Consider the following 26,868-nt stretch of genomic DNA (forward strand, 5'->3'; position numbering starts at 1 on the left):
CTGTGGTGTGAGGAGACAGGACCTGTGTGCTGATTTTCCCCTGATTTCACTGTGTTTACTGTGCTGTCCTGCAGTGTGAGGAGACAGGACCTGTGTGCTGATTTTACCCTGATTTCACTGTGTTTACTGTGCTGTCCTGTGGTGTGAGGAGACAGGACCTGTGTGCTGATTTTCCCCTGATTTCACTGTGTTTACTGTGCTGTCCTGTGGTGTGAGGAGACAGGACCTGTGTGTTGATTTTACCCTGATTTCACTGTGTTTACTGTGCTGTCCTGCAGTGTGAGGAGACAGGACCTGTGTGCTGATTTTACCCTGATTTCACTGTGTTTACTGTGCTGTCCTGCGGTGTGAGGAGACAGGACCTGTGTGTTGATTTTACCCTGATTTCACTGTGTTTACTGTGCTGTCCTGTGGTGTGAGGAGACAGGACCTGTGTGCTGATTTTACCCTGATTTCACTGTGTTTACTGTGCTGTCCTGCAGTGTGAGGAGACAGGACCTGTGTGCTGATTTTACCCTGATTTCACTGTGTTTACTGTGCTGTCCTGTGGTGTGAGGAGACAGGACCTGTGTGCTGATTTTCCCCTGATTTCACTGTGTTTACTGTGCTGTCCTGTGGTGTGAGGAGACAGGACCTGTGTGCTGATTTTCCCCTGATTTCACTGTGTTTACTGTGCTGTCCTGCGGTGTGAGGAGACAGGACCTGTGTGCTGATTTTACCCTGATTTCACTGTGTTTACTGTGCTGTCCTGCAGTGTGAGGAGACAGGACCTGTGTGCTGATTTTACCCTGATTTCACTGTGTTTACTGTGCTGTCCTGCAGTGTGAGGAGACAGGACCTGTGTGCTGATTTTACCCTGATTTCACTGTGTTTACTGTGCTGTCCTGCAGTGTGAGGAGACAGGACCTGTGTGCTGATTTTACCCTGATTTCACTGTGTTTACTGTGCTGTCCTGTGGTGTGAGGAGACAGGACCTGTGTGCTGATTTTCCCCTGATTTCACTGTGTTTACTGTGCTGTCCTGTGGTGTGAGGAGACAGGACCTGTGTGCTGATTTTACCCTGATTTCACTGTGTTTACTGTGCTGTCCTGTGGTGTGAGGAGACAGGACCTGTGTGCTGATTTTCCCCTGATTTCACTGTGTTTACTGTGCTGTCCTGTGGTGTGAGGAGACAGGACCTGTGTGCTGATTTTACCCTGATTTCACTGTGTTTACTGTGCTGTCCTGCAGTGTGAGGAGACAGGACCTGTGTGCTGATTTTACCCTGATTTCACTGTGTTTACTGTGCTGTCCTGTGGTGTGAGGAGACAGGACCTGTGTGCTGATTTTACCCTGATTTCACTGTGTTTACTGTGCTGTCCTGCAGTGTGAGGAGACAGGACCTGTGTGCTGATTTTACCCTGATTTCACTGTGTTTACTGTGCTGTCCTGCAGTGTGAGGAGACAGGACCTGTGTGCTGATTTTCCCCTGATTTCACTGTGTTTACTGTGCTGTCCTGTGGTGTGAGGAGACAGGACCTGTGTGCTGATTTTACCCTGATTTCACTGTGTTTACTGTGCTGTCCTGTGGTGTGAGGAGACAGGACCTGTGTGCTGATTTTCCCCTGATTTCACTGTGTTTACTGTGCTGTTCTGGAGTGTGAGGAGACAGGACCTGTGTGCTGATTTTACCCTGATTTCACTGTGTTTACTGTGCTGTCCTGCAGTGTGAGGAGACAGGACCTGTGTGCTGATTTTACCCTGATTTCACTGTGTTTACTGTGCTGTCCTGTGGTGTGAGGAGACAGGACCTGTGTGCTGATTTTCCCCTGATTTCACTGTGTTTACTGTGCTGTTCTGGAGTGTGAGGAGACAGGACCTGTGTGCTGATTTTACCCTGATTTCACTGTGTTTACTGTGCTGTCCTGCAGTGTGAGGAGACAGGACCTGTGTGCTGATTTTACCCTGATTTCACTGTGTTTACTGTGCTGTCCTGCAGTGTGAGGAGACAGGACCTGTGTGCTGATTTTACCCTGATTTCACTGTGTTTACTGTGCTGTCCTGCAGTGTGAGGAGACAGGACCTGTGTGCTGATTTTACCCTGATTTCACTGTGTTTACTGTGCTGTCCTGCAGTGTGAGGAGACAGGACCTGTGTGCTGATTTTACCCTGATTTCACTGTGTTTACTGTGCTGTCCTGCAGTGTGAGGAGACAGGACCTGTGTGCTGATTTTACCCTGATTTCACTGTGTTTACTGTGCTGTCCTGCAGTGTGTGGAGACAGGACCTGTGTGCTGATTTTCCCCTGATTTCACTGTGTTTACTGTGCTGTCCTGCAGTGTGAGGAGACAGGACCTGTGTGCTGATTTTCCCCTGATTTCACTGTGTTTACTGTGCTGTCCTGTGGTGTGAGGAGACAGGACCTGTGTGCTGATTTTCCCCTGATTTCACTGTGTTTACTGACTGACTTCGCTGTGTGTGTGAGTCAGTGGGTGAGTTCCCAGCGACTGCGGACTCTGGTTTTGAATGGGGGTGGTTTTCGCATCCAAAATTGTCCCTCCCCCTCCCCCTCCCTTCTCTCCTTCTCATGATGTTATTTATATTCATCTACAGCCTACTGAGCCACAGTCTGTGATGAATGAGTCTCCTTCTGTCTCTCTCTCCTCTCTCCTTCTCCCAGCTCTGCCTCCTCCTCAATCTGTCTCTTCTCTGAATCTTCCTCCTGTCTCTCTCCATCTCTGAATCTTCCTCTTCTCTCTCTCCTCTGAATCTCCCTGCTCTCTCTCTCCATGTCTGCATCTTCCTCCTTCCTCTCTCCTCTCCCTCATTGTATGCAGCTTGTCTAAGAAGTGCAGCCCTGCAGTGGGGAGAGAGGGAGTGAGAGAGACCTCATTACTTGAGATTCTTCTCAGTCTTCCTGGGATCACGAGTTTGTGTGTCACTGAGGGCATTTGTTGTCAGGGGTCAGAGGCTGACTGACAGATGTGTTGTGTTTTGGATGAAGTCTGAAAGATAATGGGCAGCAGAGACAATGACTCTCCCTCTTCCATTCTCCCTCCCTTCCTCTCTCGTTCCTTAACTCTCTCCCTTTCTCCCTCATTCCTCAACTCTCTCCCTGTCTTCCTCCCTCATTCCTCATCTCTCCCTCATTCTCTTCCCTCCCTATCTCCCTCATTCCTCATCCTTCCCTCTCCTCCTCCCTCATTCCTCCTCTTTCTCTCCCTCATTCCCCCTTTCTCTCCCTCATTACCCCTTTCCCTCCAGTATTCCCCTCTGTCCCTCCATTCCTCCCTCTCTTCTTGTTTCTCAACTCTCTCTTCCTCCCTCGTTCCTCATTTCTCCCGCTCTCTCCTTCCCTTATTCCCCTCTCCTCCTCTCTTCCTCCCTCCTTCCCCTCATTTCTTCCCTCGCTCCAACTTTCTTCCCTCTCCATCCACTTCAGCCCTGTCTCTCTCTCTCTCTCTCTCTCTCCTTGTCCCTCATCCTTCCTCATACAGAGATGATAAAACTTTAAAAACTTTCCTCCCTCACTCCCTCCCTCTGTTTTGGCAGGATAGCAGTTTCAAGTCTGCCTCCCTCGCTTTCTCAGTAGTAGTTTGTTTCCGGCTTCTCTGTTTCTCCCCCTCTCAGAGAAGCAGTATATTTCCACTCTCTCCTCTTCCCCCTCTCTCTCACAGCTGACTTCTCCTGTCCTACTAACCTTTACTGAGCAGAGCTCTTCTAAAGCTACTGTGACTTTCAGTACCATGCAGCTGTACCCTAGTGAAGTGTGTGATGTAGTATGGGATACTGGTGTAGCAGAGAGAGTGTGGCACAACACAGCAAGAATGTGACGCAACGCAGTGAGAGTGTGGCACAATGCAGTGAGAGTATAGCACGATGTAGTCAGAGTGTGAAACAACATAGAGAGTGTTGCACAACGCTGTGAGAGTGTGGCACAATGCAGTGTAGCACAACGCAGTGAGAGTGTGAAACAACACAGAGAGAGTGTAGCACAATACAGTGAGAGTGTAGTACTGTGATAGTGTGTTACAGACTGGGACAGGAGCCACAGACTGGACAGAGTGCTTACTGGATGCTTAGGCAGGGAATAATGGCTTAACTGTGACCAGAGGTGTGTCTACAGTGTTGGCATGGATTAGTGCAGTGAGACTCCAGAATGGCCATGTGAGGGCGCTCTCTGTCTCTACGCCACTCACTGCTCCTCCCACAGGCACTCAGGACAGTGAACAGTTAGAAATACAGTAGGTGCATCTATTTATAGAGTCTGCGCATGAGAGAGAGGAGAGGAGGAGAGGAGCATAGAGAGAGGCAGAGAGAGAGAGAGAGGAGGATGCAGAGAGACTTAGGGAGAGAAGGATACAGAGAGACTGGGAGAAAGGAGGAGAGGTGAATACAGAGGCTCAGGGAGAGGAGGAGAGGAGAATACAGAGAGACTCAGGGAGAGGAGGAGAGGAGAATACAGAGAGAGAGGGACTGACAGAGAAGAGGAGAGGAGGATACAGAGAGACTGAGGGAGAGGAGGATACAGAGAGACAGAGAGAGAGAGGAGGAGAGGAAGATACAGAGAAAAGAGAAATGTGATGGAGAAAAGATGGAGTGAGTGTTCGTTGTAGGTTAGGGGATGAGCCAAACATCTGCAGAAACAATTGCAATACCCCCCCACTCACTCCTCTCCCCTCCAGGACACTTCTGTGGATTTCCAGTGTAAACAAATCCCGCAGAATTCTCTGTAGGATGTTTGGAATCCGTTAGGATTTAGAGGCCCTAAGTGTCCTACAAGATTAGTTTTTGCTCATTCACAGGGTGTCACAGTAACCGTCACACCTGGTCATTCGGCAAGGACTGTCATCCAGACCCACTTGCACATACTGTATATGAGCCCTGGAAACACCAGCTCTCTCCTCCTGTCTGCTGTCTCTTGTGTGTGTCAATCTGTGTGCTATGTCATTGAGTCAGTGTGGGCCTGTATGTGTGTATCAGTGTTTGTATCAGTGGAAGTCTGTGTGTCAGTGTATCAATGTCAGTCTGTGTGTTTTAGTGTGTCTGTCAGTGTAACAGTATCAGTCTGTGTGTCAGTCTATCAGTGTCAGTCTGTGTGTGTGTGACAGTGTGTGTCAGTATATTTGTCTATGTGTGGCAGTGTGGCAGTGGATCAGTTTATGTGTGTCAGTGTATCAGTATCAGCCTATGTGTGTTAGTGTGTATGCTCGTGTATCAGTGTCAGTCCATAGTGAGTCAGTCCATGTTTGTATGTGTCAGTCCTTGTATGAGTGTTGGTCTGTGTGTACAATGATGTAATTGTGTGTCCGTCTGTGTGTGTCAGTGTATCAGTGTGTCTGTATCTGTGTGTGTCATTGTATCAGTGTCAGTCTGTGTGTAAGTGTATCAGTGTCAGTTTGTGTGTCAGTCTGTTTGTGTCAGTGTATCAGTGTCTGTGTGTGTGTCAGTCTTCTGTGTATCAGTTTATCAGTGTCAGTCTGTCTGTGTGTCAGTGTATCAGTGTGTCTGTATCAGTCTGAGTGTGTGTCAGTGTATCAGTGTCAGTGTGTGTCAGTCTGTTTGTGTCAGTGTATCAGTGTATCAGTGTCTGTGTGTGTGTCAGTATATCAGTGTCAGTCTGTGTGTCAGTGTATCAGTGTGTTTGTATCAGTCTGTGTGTGTGTGTCAGTGTATCAGTGTCAGTGTGTGTGTCAGTCTGTTTGTGTCAGTGTATAAGTGTCTGTGTGTGTGTCAGTCTGTGTATCAGTTTATCAGTGTCAGTCTGTGTGTGTGAGTGTATCAGTGTCAGTGCGTGTGTCAGTCTGTGTGTCAGTAAATCAGTGTCTGTATGTGTGTGTCAGATTATCAGTGCCAATCTGTGTGTGTCAGTGTATCAGTGTCAGTGTGTGTGAGGGAGGGGGTGTTGTGTAGGTGTATTGAGGCTGGCGTGAGGCAGACAACTCGCCGTTTGAGCAGCGCTATACGCTGATAGTAGTGCTTACGTTTGAGCCCTGAAACGCTGGAGAAAGAAAAAAAATTGTAAATAGTCGGGAAGAGACTACGAGGGAGAGAGAGGGAGGGAGAGCCTCCGAGAGAGGGAGCGAAGGGTAGGGGCAGACGGAGCTCTATAAAAACGAATAAAAACACAACAACCACCGCGACGGGGACGACGACAGCGGCGGCGGCGAAGACGAAGAGGAAGGGGAGGCAGGAGAGCCGCTCTGCTCCCTCCTCGGCGCTGTCACTCCGGCGGGCGGGACCGACATGGCGGTTGGGGCGCCGTATTGATGAGGACGTCCGTTTGAATCGGCTGCGGCGGAGCGAGCCGGTGCGCGAGGGATGGCATCTTCAGCCCAGCCTCGCGCCTGCGGTTTACGGCGAGCCCGCTCTCCAGCGCTCGAGACGGGGATCTCCCAGGGCGCCTATTAATACAGATCGCTTCCCCGCTCCGGATGGCGTTTATCTGTTTTATTAATTAATCCATTCATTTAATCCTACTCATTCATCCCCTCGTCTACCCTCCTCTCTCTCTCTCTCTCTCTCCCGGGCTGGGGAGACCAGGATCCTGGAGGAAAGGGGCAGAGCGTTTTCTGCAGCCGCGGCTTGTGCATGAGGGGTGTTTTGTGGGAGGAAGGCGATGTCGCTACACGACGGATAGCAGGGAAAGCGGATTCTCGGACGCCTCGCTTGTCACTGGATGTTTTTTTCTGCCCTCTCGGAGAGGGAGCAGCCTTCTCTGAGGCGACAAGCCGGGTTATTTCGGATTTAGCCCTCAGAATACACCTCCCCTCCCCACACACACCCTCTCCCGCCCGGGGAGGAGAGGCGACGGGGCGACACCGTCAGTTTCCTCACGCGTCTTCTTCGGAGCGACAGGAGACATTTTAAAGGAAAGAAGACGCTGTTTTTTTTCCCCCTCAGTTTTTCACCCAGCTGTTCGTTCATCCCCGCTTCCTCGCCTTTATTATTAATATAATGATTCATGGCTGTTTCGGAGCGGAGCGGGTCGTGTCCGAGGGACTGAAGGGACTGACACGCCGGACAGCTCGACGACATTGACCGGGATGGATCCATTTTTCCGTTGTTTTTTTTGGGAGGCTGCTACTTAACACCTCGATTTTTTTTGTGTGTTTGGCTCTCTGGTTCCAGCAGTGTTTTGCCTGACCCGTGTGTGTTTTTAAATCTCCACGTCGGTCTGGTCTGTTTCTTACACGCTAGATCCCGAATTTCTCGATGTCACTCAGCCGAGCCCCAAGGAGGATCGGTAAGTCAGGAGTCTGGCTGCTGCTGCTGATGATGATGATGACGGTGAGGTTGAGGGTGAGGGTGAGGGTGGTGAGGTTGAGGCTGAGGACGGTCGTGGTGTCAGTCGTGTCGGCTCAGCCTGCGGGCGCGAAGTTTTGCTCCTGTCAGTCGGCGGGTGTCTGAGTCGTGTCCGTCTTTGTCGTCCCTGGTAGAAAAGTTGCTTCGCCTCCTCGCCCTGGTCTGTGCGGTGGTGGTGGGAGGGGGGGGGGGGGGGGGAGAATTCCCCCCGTTTTTAAGCGGCCGATGAATGAATGAATCGCGGCGCACCTCTCGGAGGGGGCTCGCGCCTGTCCAGCCCCTCGGAGCTCCTCCGCGCGGACAGCGCGAGCGCCTGGCCCCGGCCGGGGGGTGTCGCTCGCCCGTGACGTCTCTGCAGGGGCAGCACCGGCGCGCGAACCCGGCTCGGTCCGCCGCGGGGTCGGGCCGGGGGGCGTGTGGCGGCGGCAGGAGGCGTGCGGTGTAAGTGCTGCTGCTGACGGACGCGGACGGAGAGGCGGTGTGTGCGGGACTGGGGACTGGTGTTTCTGGCTAGGTGTGTGTGTGTCAGGCAGGTGACAGGGTCTGTCACCGTGTGTGTCTGGCAGGCAGGCAGGCAGGCAGGCAGGCAGCCGTGCAGAATACGCGCCTCTGCGCTCTGCCACCGACCAGTACACGACCGACCAGCGCACCCCAGCTCGCCGGTGGGAGGTGCGATCGACCGCGCACCGGCTGGCAATCCAGCCTCGCAGCGTGACAGAGGCTCTTCGCTGACGGCTAGCGCCAGCACGGGGGGTCGGTACGCACTGCTCTCCTGCCAGGACTCCCTCACCTGGGCGTGTGCGTGTCTGTCCGCCCGGACCGCAGGAGCGTGCCGTGGGCTTGCGTGTGTGTTTGCAGCGGCGTGTCTGAGCTGCCACGCGTTGTGACTTTCCTCCGTGTCTGCTTCTTTTCGTTTTAACTGCGACTCGGGAGGGCGGCGGGGACGCCCCGGCGTCTGCGATACAGCCGTGACTCCGGAGATCGCCAAGCCAGCGAGCGAGATAAACAGAGTTTAGCGCCCTAATCCCAGCGCTCAGCGCGCGAGTCCGGAATCACGCCTGTGAAAGCCTCGTAAGTGTGATAAATGCAGATCAGCGCCGTGACTGAGCGGGCGCGGGGGACAGGTGTTGACACAGTGCGAGTGGCGACAGCGGGGGGTCTTCAGGCCGGGCGGACCCGGCGATGCCGAACCGGTGCGGCTAAAACTGCTCGCCTGCTTGCACGACAGTATTTATACCGAGACTGAGGCTCGTGACGCAGGCTGGAGAATACACACGCGGCGGCGGCCTCCAGACACCCAGACAGGCGCGCACACGCAGACACACGCACGTACGCGCGCACACTCGATCCAATTCAATTCAATTCAAGGTGCTTTATTAGCATGACCGATGGGTACAATCAGTGTTGCCAAAGCAAATAAAAATAATGAAATTCACATGAAAAAAAAAACAAAAAATAAAAGTAAAATAAAATCTACAGACATTTACAGACATTTACAACAAAGACATATCATAAAATATTTACATATACTGTAAACATTTTGAGCATTATTGGGAGACAGACTCACTGTTCCTCAGGCTGTGACAGGAGGTCACATGCTGGGCTGCCAGTTCCCTCCTCCCTCTCCCAGTAGGATTGGGACCCGTTGTGATTCTGGCAGGTGTGGGAACTCGGACTAGATTTCTGAATTTCGGGAAGAATGTTTCTCTAATCCCAGAGTGTCTGTCACAGTGCAGTAGGAAGTGCACCTCTGTCTCTATTTCTCCCCGCTGGCAGTGGGAGCACAGCCTGTCCTCTCTGGGCAGCCAGGTCTGCCTGTGTCGCCCAGTTTCTGTGTCCAGGCTGTGGTCACTGAGCCTGTCCTCTCTGGGCAGCCAGGTCTGCCTGTGTCAAGGCTGTGGCCACTGAGCCTGTCCTCTCTGGGCAGCCAGGTCTGCCTGTGTCGCCCAGTTTCTATGGCCAGGCTGTGGTCACTGAGCCTGTACTTCGTCAGTACTCACTCACTAGCTCAGGCGCGCGTTACACAGGTGCGATCAGGCAGATGCAGACAAACCCGGGCCCGCACGGCGGTCGGGTGAAAAGGTCACGCACTCAGAGCCACTCTGTAGTTTTGTAGTATTGTCAGACACGCGTGTGCGCCAGGCTCTCATATGGCAGCAACACAGCGATGTGTGGAGCTGAAGTCAAACGTGTTGCCTTTCTGCTTCACTAGTGAAGTTTGCAGGTGGTAAAACCTGGAGTGGATCAGCCTGCTATGCAATGGGATTATGATTGGCAATGGTGTAAAACCTGGAGTGGATCACAGCTGTGCGAAGAGAGCCCAATTGACAGTGCTGTAAATCCTGGAGTGGATCAGCCTGCTGTGCAGTGGGACTCTGATTGACAGCCTGTAAATCCTGGAGTGGATCAGCCTGCTGTGCAGTGGGACTCTGATTGACAGCCTGTAAATCCTGGAGTGGATCAGCCTGCTGTGCAGTGGGATTCTGATTGACAGCCTGTAAATCCTAGAGTGGATCAGCCTGCTGTGCAGTGGGACTCTGATTGACAGCCTGTAAAACCCGGAGTGGATCTGACTAATGTGAAGTGGGAGTGTGATTGACAGCCCTGTGATACCTGGAGTGGATCTGACTGATGTGAAGTGGGAGTGTGATTGATAGCCCTGTAAATCCTGGAGTGGATCTGATCTGATCTGATTCCCTGTTAGCACATGTCAGAAGTGTTGCCCCTCGTTGGAAGAGCTCATAAGGTTGTGGTGCTGGCTGAAAGTCAGCAGGAGGTGAAGATGCTCAGAATGCGCTGAGAGGAAGAGGAGGGTGTTAGTGCTCATGGGATTCCATCTGTCTGCAGTCTGACAGACACAGCGCTGGACAGACAGGGGTATTGCTTTTCACACACAAGGACAGAGAAACAGGCTGAGGGATATTCAGAGAGTAATATACAGACAGACAGAAATATTTGGAGAGACAGGGGGGTATTCAGACAGACAGAGGGATATTCAGACAGACAGAGGGGTATTCAGACAGACAGAAGGATATTCAGACAGACAGAGGGATATTCAGACAGACAGATGGATATTCAGACAGACAGAGGGGTATTCAGACAGACAGAAGGATATTCAGACAGACAGAGGGATATTCAGACAGACAGGGATATTTGGAGAGACAGAGGGGTATTCAGACAGACAGAGGGATGTTCAGACAGACAGGGATATTTGGAAAGACAGAGGGGTATTCAGACAGACAGATGGATATTCAGACAGACAGGAATATTTGGAGAGACAGAGGGGTATTCAGACAGACAGGGATATTTGGAGAGACAGAGGGGCATTCAGACAGACAGAGGGATATTCAGACAGACAGAAGGATATTCAGACAGACAGAGGGGTATTCAGACAGACAGGGATATTTGGAGAGACAGGGGTATTCAGACAGACAGAGGAATATTCAGACAGACAGGGATATTTGGAGAGACAGAGGGGTATTCAGACAGACAGAGGGATATTCAGACAGACAGGGATATTTGGAGAGACAGGGGGGTATTCAGACAGACAGGGATATTCAGACAGACAGAGGGATATTCAGACAGACAGAGGGGTATTCAGACAAAAGAGAAGCCCAATGACTGGTCTCTGATGATCTGGCTCAGAGCCAAACACTGGTCAGTCTTTCACTGCACATCGCTGCGGCTGCTTTCCTGGAAATTCCCAATTGAATTTTACTGGCAAACACACACCTGATTACATTAGGCATTAGTCAGGCTGTGCTGAGAGACTGGGGGGGAGAGAGCGTTTGTAGTCCAGGGAGCTGTGGGGTGAGGTTACCTTAGGTAGTGTGTAGTGGTCAGAGATGAAGGAAAGATTGTGTGTAGTGGTCAGAGATTAAGGACAGATTGTGTGTACTGGTCAGAGATGAAGGACAGATTGAGACCTGTGTCACACCATTTCTGCCTTGTGCCACACTGTCTCTGTCCTGTGCCACACTGTCTCTGTCCTGTTCCACACTGTCTGTGCTCTGTGCCATATTGTCTGTGCTCTGTGCCGCACTGTCACCATCCTGTGCCACATGGTCTAGGGCCCTACGTCACACGTCTCGGCACTATGTACCACTGTCTCTGCCCAGTGCCACAGTGACACTGTGCTTCCACACTGCTCAGATTTCCATTGTCTGCAGTTCCACTACGTGTCATGCTCTGAGCAGTGAGTAAGCTCTGGGCTGTGGATGAGACAGCACAATGACGCGCAGGGCCAAAACAACCCAGGAGATTATCACCGTGTCTGTCGGGATTAAGCCGAGCTGTGATGCCAGTTTGACGGAGTTATGCAATGAGGTGATGTGAGTTTCGCCCTCCGCCACAGACAGCCAGCGTGTGCCCAGAGCTGGCAGTGCCGGGACATCAGGGATTCCAGCTGAGTGAGCCGAGGAGCTGCAGGTCAAAAAAACAAAATGAAGGAGGAGGAATGGCTATAGGGGGAAAGACTTTAACAGGGTATTCCTAAATTTCCCTTCGGGTTCAATAAAGTCTTATCTACAGTATCTATCTAAAACCTCTTTTCATAGGAAATGCCAGGAACCAGTGCAGTTAGCGTCAGGTCACTATGTTTTTGGTCCAGCTGAGCTCCGTTTTGTGTGTCTCTTCTGGAGGTTTGCTGTGGGTCTCCAGCCAGGGCAAAGGTAAGATTCCATTCAGCAAACTGCAGGCATGATAAAATATGCCACGGTGTTGGCCCAGACTGTGTGCAGATTCTCTGTCTGTGAAAGGATGTGATCTATTGAAGGTCCGTCTCTCTCCTGTGTCTTTTTTTATCCTGTCTGCCTTGGGGATGCTCTTAGAGGGATGACTTCAGATTTCACAGAGAATAATCCAAACACTGCCACACTTTAGTAAATTGTTTGCCCACCTGGATGTGTGTCTATTGGGACTACCATAGTCACAGAAACACAAGTGTCAAAATCAGAAAAAATATGAGTCAAGATGCCCATTAATTTCCTTTATTAGATCACTGTTTCATGTAGTTAATGTGATATGGACCTTAGATCACTGTTCCATGTAGTTAATGTGATATAGACATTACACAACTGTTTCATGTAGTTAATGTGATATAGACCTTAGATCACTGTTTCATGTAGTTATTGTGATGTAGACCTTAGATCACTGTGTCATGTAGTTAATGTGATATAGACATTACACAACTGTTTCATGTAGTTAATGTGATATAGACATTAGACTACTGTTTCATGTAGTTAATGTGATATAGACATTACACAACTGTTTCATGTAGTTAATGTGATATAGACATTACACAACTGTTTCATGTAGTTAATATGATATAGACATTACACAACTGTTTCATGTAGTTAATGTGATATAGACCTTAGATCACTGTTTCATGTAATTAATATGATATAGACCTTAGATCACTGTTTCATGTAATTAATATGATATAGACATTAGATCACTGTTTCATGTAATTAATGTGATATAGACATTACACAACTGTTTCATGTAGTTAATGTGATATAGACATTACACAACTGTTTCATGTAGTTAATGTGATATAGACATTACACAACTGTTTCACGTAGTTAATATGATATAGACATTACACAACTGTTTCATGTAGTTAATGTGATATAGACATTACACAACTGTTTCATGTAGTTAATATGATATAGACATTAGACTACTGTTTCATGTAGTTAATGTGATATACTGTAGACCTTAGATCACTGTTTCACGTAGTTAATGTGATATAGACATTACACAACTGTTTCATGTAGTTAATATGATATAGACATTAGACTACTGTTTCATGTAGTTAATGTGATATAGACCTTAGATCACTGTTTCACGTAGTTAATGTGATGTAGACATTACACAACTGTTTCATGTAGTTAATATGATATAGACCTTAGATCACTGTTTCATGTAATTAATATGATATAGACATTAGATCACTGTTTCATGTAGTTAATGTGATATAGACCTTAAGATCACTGTTTCATGTAATTAATATGATATAGACATTAGATCACTGTTTCATGTAGTTAATGTGATATAGACATTACACAACTGTTTCATGTAGTTAATATGATATAGACATTACACAACTGTTTCATGTAGTTAATATGATATAGACATTAGACTACTGTTTCATGTAGTTAATGTGATATAAACCTTAGATCACTGTTTCATGTAGTTAATGTGATATAGACCTTAAGATCACTGCTTCATGTAGTTAATGTGATATAGACCTTAGTTCACTGCTTGATGTAGTTAATGTGATATAATAATAATTAATTAATAATAATTGCTTACACTTATATAGCTCTTTTCTGGACACTCCACTCAAAACACTTTATAGGTAATGGGGACTCCCTTCTACCACCACCAATGTGCAGCATCTACCTGGATATCAAAATATGATAAAATATGGAAAAATATGAGTCAAGATGCCCATTGGTTTACTTTATTAGATCACAGCTTCATGTAGTTAATGTGATATAGATCTTAGGTCACTGTTTCATGTAGTTAATGTGATATAGACCTTAGTTCACTGTTTCATGTAGTTAATGTGATATAGACATTAGACTACTGTTTCATGTAGTTAATGTGATATAGACCTTAGATCACTGCTTCGTGAAGTTAATGAAGTGAAGTTTTCTGTACCTCCCCTGTGATGTGCCCAATCTCTCCACTCTTCATCCCCAGGCTGTTATCTGTTATCCGTCAGGTTGCTCTTCCCTCCTCCCTGCCCCTTGTCTCCTCTCTCCGCCTGCCGCCGTCCTCTCCCTCTCCTTCCTGTCTCCTCTGTCCGCTTCACTCCCCCTATTCCTCTGTCTCGTGGTGTTCTCCAGACACCCTGCGCCTGTGCCGTGAGCCTGTGTGTGTCAGCAGTGTGTTTCTGTGTGTGTGTCTCTATGTGCGCATCGGTGTGTCTTTTTGTGTGTGCATCAGTGTGTGTATCTCTATGTGTACATCAGTATGTCTCTGTGTGTCCGCATCAGTGTGCGCATCAGTGTGTGTGTGTCTCTATGTGTGTGCATCAGTGTGTCATTGTGTGTGCTTCTTTGTGCATAAATCAGTGTGTCTCTATGTGTGTGTCACTATGTGTGTGCATCAGTGTGTGTGTGTCCCTGTGTGTACATCAGTATGTCTCTGTGTGTCCGCATCAGTGTGTGCATCAGTGTGTGTCTGTCTCTATGTGTGTGCATCAGTGTGTCATTGTGTGTGTTTCTTTGTGCATAAATCAGTGCATCTCTATGTGAGTGTCACTATGTGTGTGCATCAGTGTGTGTGTGTCCCTGTGTGTGCATCAGTGTGTGTCACTGTGTGTCCATCGGAGTTTGTGTCTGTGTGTGCTTCATGTGTATGACTGTATGTGCACATCAGTGTGTGTCTCTGCACGTGTCCTTCAGTGTGTCTGTCACTGTCTGTGTCTCACTAAGTATATTTGACACTGCAATTCATCGGTCATACCAATAATGACATTGAATTGTATATGTGTGTGTCACTATCAGTGTATTTGTCTCATTGAGTACATCAGTCACAGTGTGTTAGAAAGTGTGTGGCACTGAGAGCATTAGTCAGTGTACTCACTTACTGAGGGCGTCAGTGAGTGTGTGTGTCTCACTGAGTGCATCAGTCTGTGTGTGTGTCTCGTTGAGTGTGTCAGTGTGTTTCTCGTGTTAGCTTGTGTGCCTGTGTCTGCCAGCTCACCTTGATTATTGCAGACTAGTGTGAAAGACAGAGGAGCCAAGGGCAGGTGAGAGGGGGAGGGGAAAGGAGGTCATTCGCTGAGGAAGACTGCAGTGTGCACTGCTGCTCTGAGACAGAGGAGAGAGAGAGAGACTGGACTCATTGTTCCAATACAGTTAAAAGTCCTGTTTAAAGGTGGAGATCAGCGGTGGCTCTAGCAGTGTCTACAGTACAGTCAGGTGTGACAGTGTGTGTGTGTGCTGGTGATTTCAGGGGGAGTGTGAGAGGAGAGGGACAGCAGTGGCTTTTGCAGTGTCTACAGTACAGTCAGGTGTGACAGTGTGTGTGTGTGTGCTGGTGAATTCAGGGTGAGTGTGAGAGGAGAGGGACAGCAGTGGCTCTAGCAGTGTCTACAGTACAGTCAGGTGTGACAGTGTGTGTGTGTGCTGGTGAATTCAGGGTGAGTGTGAGAGGAGAGGGACAGCAGTGGCTCTAGCAGTGTCGACAGTACAGTCAGGTGTGACAGTGTGTGTGTGTGTTGGTGAATTCAGGGGGGGTGTGAGAGGAGAGGGACAGCACTGATTCCAGTGCGAGAGACACTCCTGGAATTGTAAAAGCCCATTGACAGTGATCTACATTGATTCCACAGTACTATACCAGACTCAGTACAGCCTGATAGCAGATAGCTGAGCTTGCAATATGCTCATCACCAGACGACAGTGTTTTCCAGGAACAGACTGATGTTTGGCAACATTAAGATTGGTTTTCATCTTCAAATTGATTATTCTGTAATACTGCACCGCAATGTTTTAGCCTGGACATAAAGAAAATCCCTTCTTTATAATGGGGGACCCAGGCCATCTTGCTCATCGAGTTGTTAGCAGTTAAGTGATATTTCTTTATGCCTTAACATGTGTCTGATCTGATTACACTGTACTGTACTCTGCTTTTAACTTTGCTATGTCACAGTCTGCTTTGAGAAGAATAAGAGTGACAGCAGAACTTCAGCTGAAATTAAGTAAATCCAGCTACCAAATTCCCCTCCCTCTGTCTCTCATTCTCTCCTTCTCCATTATACTCTCCCTCTATTCCTCTCTCAACCCATATGTATGACGGTGCACAAACAGGAATAAAGTCCCATGTGCAGAACAGTGTGGACAGTAGTGATGACAGCGCACAGGCAAGGGGAGAGTCTTGTGCATGACAGTGTGGAGAGTAGTGATGACAGCGCACAGTCAGGAGGAGAGTCTCGTGCACAACAGTGTGGAGAGTAGTAAGGACAGCGCACATTCAGGAGGAGAGTCTCATGTGCACGACAGTGAGGAGAGTAGTGATGACAGCGCACAGTCAGGAGGAGAGTCTCATGTGCACGACAGTGTGGAGAGAAGTAAGGACAGCGCACACTCAGGAGGAGAGTCTCATGTGCACGACAGTGTGGAGAGATGTAAGGAGAGCGCACAGTCAGGAGGAGAGTCTCATGTGCACAACAGTGAAGAGAGTAGTAAGGACAGCGCACAATCAGGAGGAGAGTCTCATGTGCACAACAGTGTGGAGAGTAGTAAGGACAGCACACATTCAGGGGGAGAGTCTCATGTGCACGACAGTGTGGAGAGTAGTAAGGACAGCGCACAATCAGGAGGAGAGTCTCATGTGCACAACAGTGTGGAGAGTAGTAAGGACAGCGCACATTCAGGGGGAGAGTCTCATGTGCACGACACTGTGGAGAGTAGTAAGGACAGCGCACATTCAGGGGGAGAGTCTCATGTGCACGACAGTGTGGAGAGTAGTAAGGACAGCGCACAATCAGGAGGAGAGTTTCATGTGCACGACAGTGTGGAGAGTAGTAAGGACAGCGCACATTCAGGGGGAGAGTCTCATGTGCACGACAGTGTGGAGAGTAGTAAGGACAGCGCACAATCAGGAGGAGAGTTTCATGTGCACGACAGTGTGGAGAGTAGTAAGGACAGCGCACATTCAGGGGGAGAGTCTCATGTGCACGACAGTGTGGAGAGTAGTAAGGACAGGGCACAATCAGGAGGAGAGTCTCATGTGCACAACAGTGTGGAGAGTAGTAAGGACAGCACATATTCAGGGGGAGAGTCTCATGTGCACGACAGTGTGGAGAGTAGTAAGGACAGCGCACAATCAGGAGGAGAGTTTCATGTGTACGACAGTGTGGAGAGTAGTAAGGACAGCGCACATTCAGGGGGAGAGTCTCATGTGCACGACACTGTGGAGAGTAGTAAGGACAGCGCACATTCAGGGGGAGAGTCTCATGTGCACGACAGTGTGGAGAGTAGTAAGGACAGCGCACAATCAGGAGGAGAGTCTCATGTGCACGACAGTGTGGAGAGTAGTAAGGACAGCGCACAATCAGGAGGAGAGTTTCATGTGCACGACAGTGTGGAGAGTAGTAAGGACAGCGCACAATCAGGAGGAGAGTTTCATGTGCACGACAGTGTGGAGAGTAGTAAGGACAGCGCACATTCAGGGGGAGAGTCTCATGTGCACGACAGTGTGGAGAGTAGTAAGGACAGCGCACAATCAGGAGGAGAGTTTCATGTGCACGACAGTGTGGAGAGTAGTAAGGACAGCGCACATTCAGGGGGAGAGTCTCATGTGCACGACAGTGTGGAGAGTAGTAAGGACAGCGCACATTCAGGGGGAGAGTCTCATGTGCACGACAGTGTGGAGAGTAGTAAGGACAGCGCACACTCAGGGGGAGAGTCTCATGTGCACAACAGTGTCACTACAGTGTGGAGAGAAGTAAGGACAGTGCATATTCAGGAGGAGAGTCTCATGTGCACGACAGTGTCACTACAGTGTGGAGAGAAGCAAGGACAGCGCACATTCAGGGGGAGAGTCTCATGTGCATGACAGTGTGGAGAGTATTGAGGACAGCGCACATTCAGGGGGAGAGTCTCATGTGCACGACAGTGTGGAGAGTAGTAAGGACAGCGCACATTCAGGGGGAGAGTCTCATGTGCACGACACTGTGGAGAGTAGTAAGGACAGGGCACATTCAGGGGGAGAGTCTCATGTGCACGACAGTGTGGAGAGTAGTAAGGACAGCGCACAATCAGGAGGAGAGTTTCATGTGCACGACAGTGTGGAGAGTAGTAAGGACAGCGCACATTCAGGGGGAGAGTCTCATGTGCACGACACTGTGGAGAGTAGTAAGGACAGCGCACATTCAGGGGGAGAGTCTCATGTGCACGACAGTGTGGAGAGTAGTAAGGACAGGGCACATTCAGGAGGAGAGTCTCATGTGCACAACAGTGTCACTACAGTGTGGAGAGAAGTAAGGACAGCGCATATTCAGGAGGAGAGTCTCATGTGCACGACAGTGTCACTACAGTGTGGAGAGAAGCAAGGACAGCGCACATTCAGGGGGAGAGTCTCATGTGCACGACAGTGTGGAGAGTATTGAGGACAGCGCACATTCAGGGGGAGAGTCTCATGTGCACGACAGTGTGGAGAGTATTGAGGACAGCGCACAGTCAGGAGGAGAGTCTCATGTGCACGACAGTGTGGAGAGTATTGAGGACAGCGCACATTCAGGGGGAGAGTCTCATGTGCACGACAGTGTGGAGAGTATTGAGGACAGCACACACTGTCGATCATTCCGCCAGGATTACGGTCCCCATCAGTTTTTCATGTCTGCTCCCTTGGGCGTTTACGAAGCAGAAGCCTCGGACGGGAAACTTCTTTGCAGTGGGATTGGGAATGCAAGTAGCATCCCATTCTGTTTCTGAGGGAAACCAGGCCACTGCTAAAGCACACCCTTTTGGTTGTCTCCTCCCCTGCTGTGCACAGACGTGCAAGCTGGTGGAACAACAGACGCCACACCATGCCAGGCACGGGTTTGTAACCACAGCAGCAGCAACAGCATCACAGAAGAGCTTCAACTGAGATTTTCAATCAGTTTCTGTTTCCTTCAGTGCTGCTTTTTGGTCATAACTTAACATTAAGAATTAAGAGGAGAATACTGGTTAGGGTGGGACATGAGATTGTCTGGTTGAACTGAAGGCACCTTCACCAGCGTTTTGCTAATCCCTCAATGTTTTGCTCATCCCTGTGGTGTCGTGGAAACGCGTCACAATTTGACTCCCACACGCAGCTCACCTTGCACTTGCACTGGAGGCGGGATGTCTCCAGCAGGGGGCGACACACAGTGGCCTTGCAGCAGCATTATCTGTGTTTCGTCTCCCCTCTCAGCCTCCTTCCTCAACCCACCAGCTCCCCTCCCTGCACCCCGTCAAGCTGAGCTGCCGGCAGCAGACCTGAATAATTGCAAGAATAATCTCCTCGAGAACGTAATGCTATAATTGCAGAGCAGCGCGAAGAAATTGCCGGATGTGCAGAATGAAATCATGGACCAATGAGCACAGCCACTCTCGACTCTTAACCCAGTTCTCACTGCAGTACAGGATACTGCAGCAGACAACAGTGTACAGAAGCATGGTGAAAATCATGAGATACAGTGACACACACTGTAGCAGGGTAGACTACAGTAACAGGCAGGACAGCATAATAGAGTGGGTTACAGTTACACACAGTACAGTGTTACAGAGTGCAAACGATCAAGTAAAGGTTTATTCCATGCTGAAAACACAACATTTTGGCTGTGGAGCCTTCTTTGGGTGTAACAGAGTGGACTGCAGTAACACACAGAACAGTGTAACAGTGGACAGCAGTAACATTCAGGATAGTGTAAGAGACTAGACAGCAGTAACACATGGGACAATGTAACTGAGTGGGTTACAGTAACAAACAATACAGTGTAACAGAGTAGACAGCAGTAACACACAGCACAGTGTAACACTGAACAGCACTAACACAGTGTAAGAGAGTGGATTATAGTGGAATATAGGAGAACAGTCCTGTTACAATTGGGGCTACAGTCCCAGTACAGGAGAACAGTCCTGTTATAATAGGAGCTACAGTCCCAGTACAAGAGAACAGTCCTGTTACAATTGGGGCTACAGTCCCAGTACAGGAGAACAGTCCCAGTACAGGAGAACAGTCCCAGTACAGCAGTACAGTACAGTGTATTTGTGAGACTGTGTTGCAGTGTATCGGTATAACAGTGTGGCTGTGTAGTTAAATTAGTGTTCTTGCACAGTTTGTATCAATTTGCTAGTGTCGATTGGTGATGTAGAAACTAGAGAAGACAATTTCTTGAGGAATAATAAACACAACCCATAAAAAAAGTGTTTATAACAAAAACATCACCCACGAAAAATGAAGTTTATTTTATATCTTTCTTCCACAGGTTCCTGAATCGGGGTAGTTTCTGCCCCTCTCCCCTCTTTTCTCATTGGTTCACCCCTTGTAAAATGAGCTCTGGCCCCACCCAGGATGTGGTGGTTGAAAACTTCCTGCGTGACATCGAGAGGCGGGGCAGCCGGCTGCACTGCGCTGTAATTGGTCCAGAAGGTCGACACGGCGACATGAACCTCCTGTACCGCAAGAGCCGATTGGACTGGAGACACAGAGACACGGATAATAACAACGCCAAGAAAAGGTGAGAAGAAAAAGAGGGAAGAGCCAGAGAAAGGGAGAGGAGAAAGCGAATACGAGGCGCGGAGAGAAGAGGCAACAGGAGAAGAGAGAGGGAGTGATGAGATAGGGAGGAACGGAAAGGGAGAAGGGGAGAATGAGAAGGAATGGAGAACAGGAAGAGGAGGGGAATAGGAGAGCGGGAGAAAGGAAAGAGAAGGGGAGGAACGGTGGAGAGGAAATGATCAGAGAGGGACAGCGGGTGCTTGTGTTGGGGTCTCCAGTCTGCAGGGCTGTATTTACGGCATCTGCATCACCAATGCGTCGAGCTCCAGCATGGGAAGGACTCCCAAGCCAGAGAGAGAGGTGTCCTGTCCAGGAAGTGAGCCCTGGGGCTCTCTGCTGGTCTCTCCTCTCCTTCACTCTCTGTCTCATTCTTCCATCCCTAGCACATCCACCTCCTCTTCTCCCTCAGTCTCACTCTCATTTTCTCCTTCCCGCACTCCGTCTCCCCTTCCCTCTCAGTCCCTGTTTCTCCCACTCTACCTCTCTGTCCTCCTCCATTTCTCTCCTTCTCTTCCTCACACTCTCCTCCTTCTCTACCACCCTGTCCCTCTTTCCCCGCCTCTCCCTCTCTCTGTCCTTCTCTGCCTCTGTCTCTCTCCCTCTCGCTGTGGGGAAACAGCTCTCTCATCAGAGGTCGAGAACGTCGGCGTGAACGACTCAGAGCAGGGAGTGGCGCCGTGCTGCTGGAGTCGGCGCTGACCGTGACCCCGGCAGTGTCTGATGGGCGTGTAAAGCACGACACGCGCAGTAACGTCACGGTTCAGGCACACTTGAGTAAATCATGACACCACCCGTGAGAAACAGTGGTAAAACAAAGCCAGTCGATCGGTCCACAGCCCTGTCCTGCAGCTGCGGTGACAAGAAGGCTCTTGTTCAGTCCTGAGGCGGACCTCAGGAGAACGTCGGTGGTCGCTGCATGATCGAGTCACCCGCGGCTGGAGTTAAAACTGGGACGCCCCAGACCCCCGGGCGCGAGCTTCCGCCCACGACGCCGGTGCTGCCGGGGGGCGAGCAGGGGAACGGGCCAGAATGGCTTTCCCTCCCCCTGTCCTGTCCCGTCCCGTTCCTCCCTGCTGGTTATTGGCGCAGCTCCTCTGCCACCGAAATCAAAACCGGGGATGAGGAGGAAAAGGATCTCAGGAGAGGAGGAAGAGGAGGAGGAGTGAGGGAGATGGCCAGTGTACTGGGAAGGACGGTACCCCTATTGGATCCACATGGTTCAGAGATTGGCTGGCTGCCGCCCACGTCCTCCACCATAGCTTCATGCTCTTGGGCTTCACGGTGAAGACATGCGAGTGCTCATTTGTCCTCTTATCCTCCCTCCCCCAGTGCTTCTGCTTTTGCTGCCTTGAATGACTTTTAAAAAGAGTTTTAATTCTGGACCCGCCCAGTTCAGAACTGCCTGCTGTATCTCCTGGTCCTGCCTCGAACAGAACAGCTCATTGTGACTCCTGTACCCACCGGGTACAGAACCGCCTGCTATGATTACAGAACCTAATGGATATTGGACCTCCTGCTGTGACTCCTGGGCCACCTGCTGTGATTCAAGGAGCCACCCAGTACCGAACCGCCTGCTGTGATGCCTGGACCTGCTCGGTAACAAACTGCCTGCTGTGACTCCTGGACCTGCCCGGTACAGAACCACTCACTGTGATTCCCGGACCCGACGTGCCTGCTGTGATTCCCAAACCCGTACGGAGTGAGAATGAGGGCGGATGGGCTCCTCCTGCCAGAGCCAGTCTCCTCAGTGAGCACAGAGAGCCCCACTGCGATGCGCAGGGGAGCGAGAGTCGATTGGAGGAGCTGGGCACGTCTCACACTGACATCACTGCTGGCCCACAGGAGAGGCTGATTTGACCAAAGCCGAGAGAAGGTGGCTTCTGAACAACTCATCCCTGCTGTACCCAAGGGCTTTGCTTTCTGTGTGCTGCTGTTTGGAGACATCTCGTGACATGGGGTCAGCAGGGGAGCCTCATCCTGCGGTCTGTGTGGGTCCTAATGCCCCAGTATAGTGACGGGGACACTATACTGTAAAAAGGCGCCGTCTTTCGGATGACATGTAAAACTGAGGTCCTGACTCTCTTTGCTTATTACAAATCCCAGGGAGTTTCTCGAAAAAAGTAGGGATGTTACCACGACATCCTGGCCACATTTCCCATTGACCTTTACCAATCATGGCCTCCTAATAATCCTCATCTATGAACTGGCTTCATCCCTCTGCTCTCCTCCCCACTGAGAGCTGGTGTGTGGGGAGCATACTGGCGCATTATTATTATTATTATTATTATTATTATTATTATAATAATAATTATTATTATTATTATTTGCACTCTGAGAGAGCTGCCTGCCTGGCTGAACCACTAACCCCTTCTTAATCCATTCTGGCCAGGAAACGTCCCAGGACTTGTGAAGTTACAAGAGCTTTAGAAAGACTGCAGACAGCCCATCCTGCCCATTTAGTGGTTCAGTAGTTCACCAGTTCATCCAAGAGACATTTCTGCAGTGACTCGGAGAAGAGGCTTCAATAATGCCATCAGGCTTGTACCAGACTCTGGTGTAAAATAGCTCCTACTGTTTCCCCATCCCAGTCCTGAGACCATGCGCCTGGGCTGTTTCTCATGATCCGAGACCTTGCTGACAACGCTGCAAGGTTGTCACACACTTCACCCCTGCAGCGCAAGCCAAGGTTGTACTGTAGGGTCAGTCTTTACTGTAGGATCAGTCTGTACTGTAGGTCAGTCTGTACTGTAGGGCCAGTCTTTACAGTAGGGCCATTCTTTACTTTAGGATCAGTCTGTACTGTAGGTCACTCTGTACTGTAGGATCAGTCTGTACGGTACGATCAGTCTGTACTGTAGGTCACTCTGTACTGTAGGGCCAGTCTGTACTGTAGGGCCAGTCTGTACTGTAGGTCAGTCTGTACTGTAGGGCCAGTCTTTACTTTAGGATCAGTCTGTACTGTAGGATCAGTCTGCATAGTAGGATCAGTCTGTACTGTAGGTCAGTCTGTACTGTAGGATCAGTCTGTACTGTAGGTCAGTCTGTACTGTTGGATCTGTCTGTACTGTAGGGCCAGTCTTTACTTTAGGATCAGTCTGTACTGTAGGTAAGTCTTTACTTTAGGATCAGTCTGTACTGTAGGATCAGTCTGTATTGTAGGATCACTCTGTACTGTAGGATCAGTCTGTACTGTAGGTCAGTCTGTACTGTTGGATCTGTCTGTACTGTAGGGCCAGTCTTTACTTTAGGATCAGTCTGTACTGTAGGTAAGTCTTTACTTTAGGATCAGTCTGTACTGTAGGATCAGTCTGTATTGTAGGATCACTCTGTACTGTAGGATCAGTCTGTACTGTACGATCAGTATGTACTGTAGGATCAACCTGCACTCCTATTATTATTATTCCTATGTGGTCGAACCTTCCAGAAAAACCTCCTGGCATCTCCTCCTGCCTGAGTCTCCCAGGTTCAGTGTGTTAAAGTTGGTCTCGGGACAGGAAGGCACATCTCTGCCTGCAGAGACGTTGCAGGCTTGCCACCCACACCACTGCACTCGCTGACGCCCACGCAAAGCGATTGTCCAGAAAGAAGAGGAGTAAACAGCTCTCCCCTCCCACGCCCTGCGGCCCACGGAGGATTACAGCCCCATTCATTCATCCTTTTCGTTCTCGCCCTCTCTTTCATTTCTTGCATTGTTTATTATAGAGGCACACACACACAACACGCAGGATAACGTATTACTAATCCCATATCAGAGAGGGAGGAGGTGAAAGGGAGATAGACTGTGCTGGTATGCGCCTTTTTTCAGTGTGTCTGTCTTACCCTGTCCATCAGGTTTTGTGTGCCTAGGTGTCTGTCTTTCTGTGCGGGTGTCTGTGCTTGTCCATCTGTGTGTCCCTGTCCGTCTATATATTCCTCACGTCCCAGTCTGTCTCTGTTTTCTGTGCCTCTGTCTCTGTCTCCCTCTCTGTCAGTCTCTGTGTCTGTCTCTCTGTCTATCTCGGTCTCTGTGTCCCTGTCAATCACACATCTCCAGACCTGCTGCACAGGCTGGTAACCATGGTGATAGCTGGGACGCCTGCCAGTATCTGAATGGTGCTGCTTGGGAGATCTGTGTGTGTAGTGGTTGGGGGGGGGGGTAAATAGAGAGGCAGAAAAAATATGCAGACCAACCATTTGGAGGCCAATAAATATTTAATTACTGACTGGGTGAATGGAGAGCCATTGTAAAAAAGCTGCTCTGTGTAGAGGAGCTGTTGAAGAGGAGTGAGAGTGATGTCCCGGACCGGGGCTGGTGGAGGAGCTGTTGAAGAGGAGTGAGAGTGATGTCCTGGACCAGGGCTGGTGGAGGAGCTGTTGAAGAGGAGTGAGAGTGATGTCCTGGACCGGGGCTGGTGGAGGAGCTGTTGAAGAGGAGTGAGAGTGATGTCCTGGACCGGGGCTGGTGGAGGAGCTGTTGAAGAGGAGTGAGAGTGATGTCCTGGACCGGGGCTGGTGGAGGAGCTGTTGAAGAGGAGTGAGAGTGATGTCCTGGACCGGGGCTGGTGGAGGAGCTGTTGAAGAGGAGTGAGAGTGATGTCCTGGACCGGGGCTGGTGGAGGAGCTGTTGAAGAGGAGTGAGAGTGATGTCCTGGACCGGGGCTGGTGGAGGAGCTGTTGAAGAGGAGTGAGAGTGATGTCCCGGACCGGGGCTGGTGGAGGAGCTGTTGAAGAGGAGTGAGAGTGATGTCCTGGACCGGGGCTGGTGGAGGGGCTGTTGAAGAGGAGTGAGAGTGATGTCCCGGACCGGTGCTGGTGGAGGAGCTGTTGAAGAGGAGTGAGAGTGATGTCCTGGACCGGGGCTGGTGGAGGAGCTGTTGAAGAGGAGTGAGAGTGATGTCCTGGACCGGGGCTGGTGGAGGAGCTGTTGAAGAGGAGTGAGAGTGATGTCCTGGACCGGTCCTGGTGGAGGAGCTGTTGAAGAGGAGTGAGAGTGATGTCCTGGACCGGGGCTGGTGGAGGAGCTGTTGAAGAGGAGTGAGAGTGATGTCCTGGACCGGGGCTGGTGGTGGAGGAGCTGTTGAAGAGGAGTGAGAGTGATGTCCTGGACCGGGGCTGGTGGAGGAGCTGTTGAAGAGGAGTGAGAGTGATGTCCTGGACCGGGGCTGGTGGAGGAGCTGTTGAAGAGGAGTGAGAGTGATGTCCTGGACCGGGGCTGGTGGAGGAGCTGTTGAAGAGGAGTGAGAGTGATGTCCTGGACCGGGGCTGGTGGAGGAGCTGTTGAAGAGGAGTGAGAGTGATGTCCTGGACCGGGGCTGGTGGAGGAGCTGTTGAAGAGGAGTGAGAGTGATGTCCTGGACCGGGGCTGGTGGAGGAGCTGTTGAAGAGGAGTGAGAGTAATGTCCTGGACCGGGGCTGGTGGAGGAGCTGTTGAAGAGGAGTGAGAGTGATGTCCTGGACCGGGGCTGGTGGAGGAGCTGTTGAAGAGGAGTGAGAGTGATGTCCTGGACCGGGGCTGGTGGAGGGGCTGTTGAAGAGGAGTGAGAGTGATGTCCTGGACCGGGGCTGGTGGAGGAGCTGTTGAAGAGGAGTGAGAGTGATGTCCTGGACCGGGGCTGGTGGAGGAGCTGTTGAAGAGGAGTGAGAGTGATGTCCTGGACCGGGGCTGGTGGAGGAGCTGTTGAAGAGGAGTGAGAGTGATGTCCCGGACCGGGGCTGGTGGAGGAGCTGTTGAAGAGGAGTGAGAGTGATGTCCTGGACCGGGGCTGGTGGAGGAGCTGTTGAAGAGGAGTGAGAGTGATGTCCTGGACCGGGGCTGGTGGAGGAGCTGTTGAAGAGGAGTGAGAGTGATGTCCTGGACCGGGGCTGGTGGAGGAGCTGTTGAAGAGGAGTGAGAGTGATGTCCTGGACCGGGGCTGGTGGAGGAGCTGTTGAAGAGGAGTGAGAGTGATGTCCTGGACCGGGGCTGGTGGAGGAGCTGTTGAAGAGGAGTGAGAGTGATGTCCTGGACTGGGGCTGGTGGAGGAGCTGTTGAAGAGGAGTGAGAGTGATGTCCTGGACCGGTCCTGGTGGAGGAGCTGTTGAAGAGGAGTGAGAGTGATGTCCTGGACCGGGGCTGGTGGAGGAGCTGTTGAAGAGGAGTGAGAGTGATGTCCTGGACCGGTCCTGGTGGAGGAGCTGTTGAAGAGGAGTGAGAGTGATGTCCTGGACCGGGGCTGGTGGAGGAGCTGTTGAAGAGGAGTGAGAGTGATGTCCTGGACCGGGGCTGGTGGACGAGCTGTTGAAGAGGAGTGAGAGTGATGTCCTGGACCGGGGCTGGTGGAGGAGCTGTTGAAGAGGAGTGAG

The 26,868-nt window shown here is 50.4% G+C and overlaps 1 protein-coding gene across 4 annotated transcripts in view; it reads left to right on the top strand.

The window, feature by feature from the left end:
- The first annotated feature begins 4,306 nt into the window (after window positions 1–4,306).
- nyap1 (neuronal tyrosine phosphorylated phosphoinositide-3-kinase adaptor 1) overlaps window positions 4,307–26,868 on the top strand; it is a 34,152-nt gene continuing 11,590 nt past the window's right edge. For 3 of the 4 annotated variants that reach the window (XR_015935813.1, XM_088628347.1, XM_088628350.1), the window contains exons 1-2: window positions 4,307–7,225; window positions 20,255–20,506. Coding sequence is in view for 3 of the 4 variants with exons in the window: in XM_088628347.1 (XP_088484473.1) it covers window positions 20,319–20,506 (188 nt within the window). In the remaining variant the exon portion in view is untranslated. Of the gene's footprint in view, window positions 7,226–11,840; window positions 11,955–20,254; window positions 20,507–26,868 lie in introns of all 4 variants that reach the window. The other variant, XM_088628348.1, reaches the window with a different exon arrangement.

This window comes from Lepisosteus platostomus, chromosome 4 (genome assembly GCF_059453375.1).
Source record: "Lepisosteus platostomus isolate fLepPlt1 chromosome 4, fLepPlt1.hap1, whole genome shotgun sequence".
NCBI lineage: Eukaryota > Metazoa > Chordata > Actinopteri > Semionotiformes > Lepisosteidae > Lepisosteus > Lepisosteus platostomus.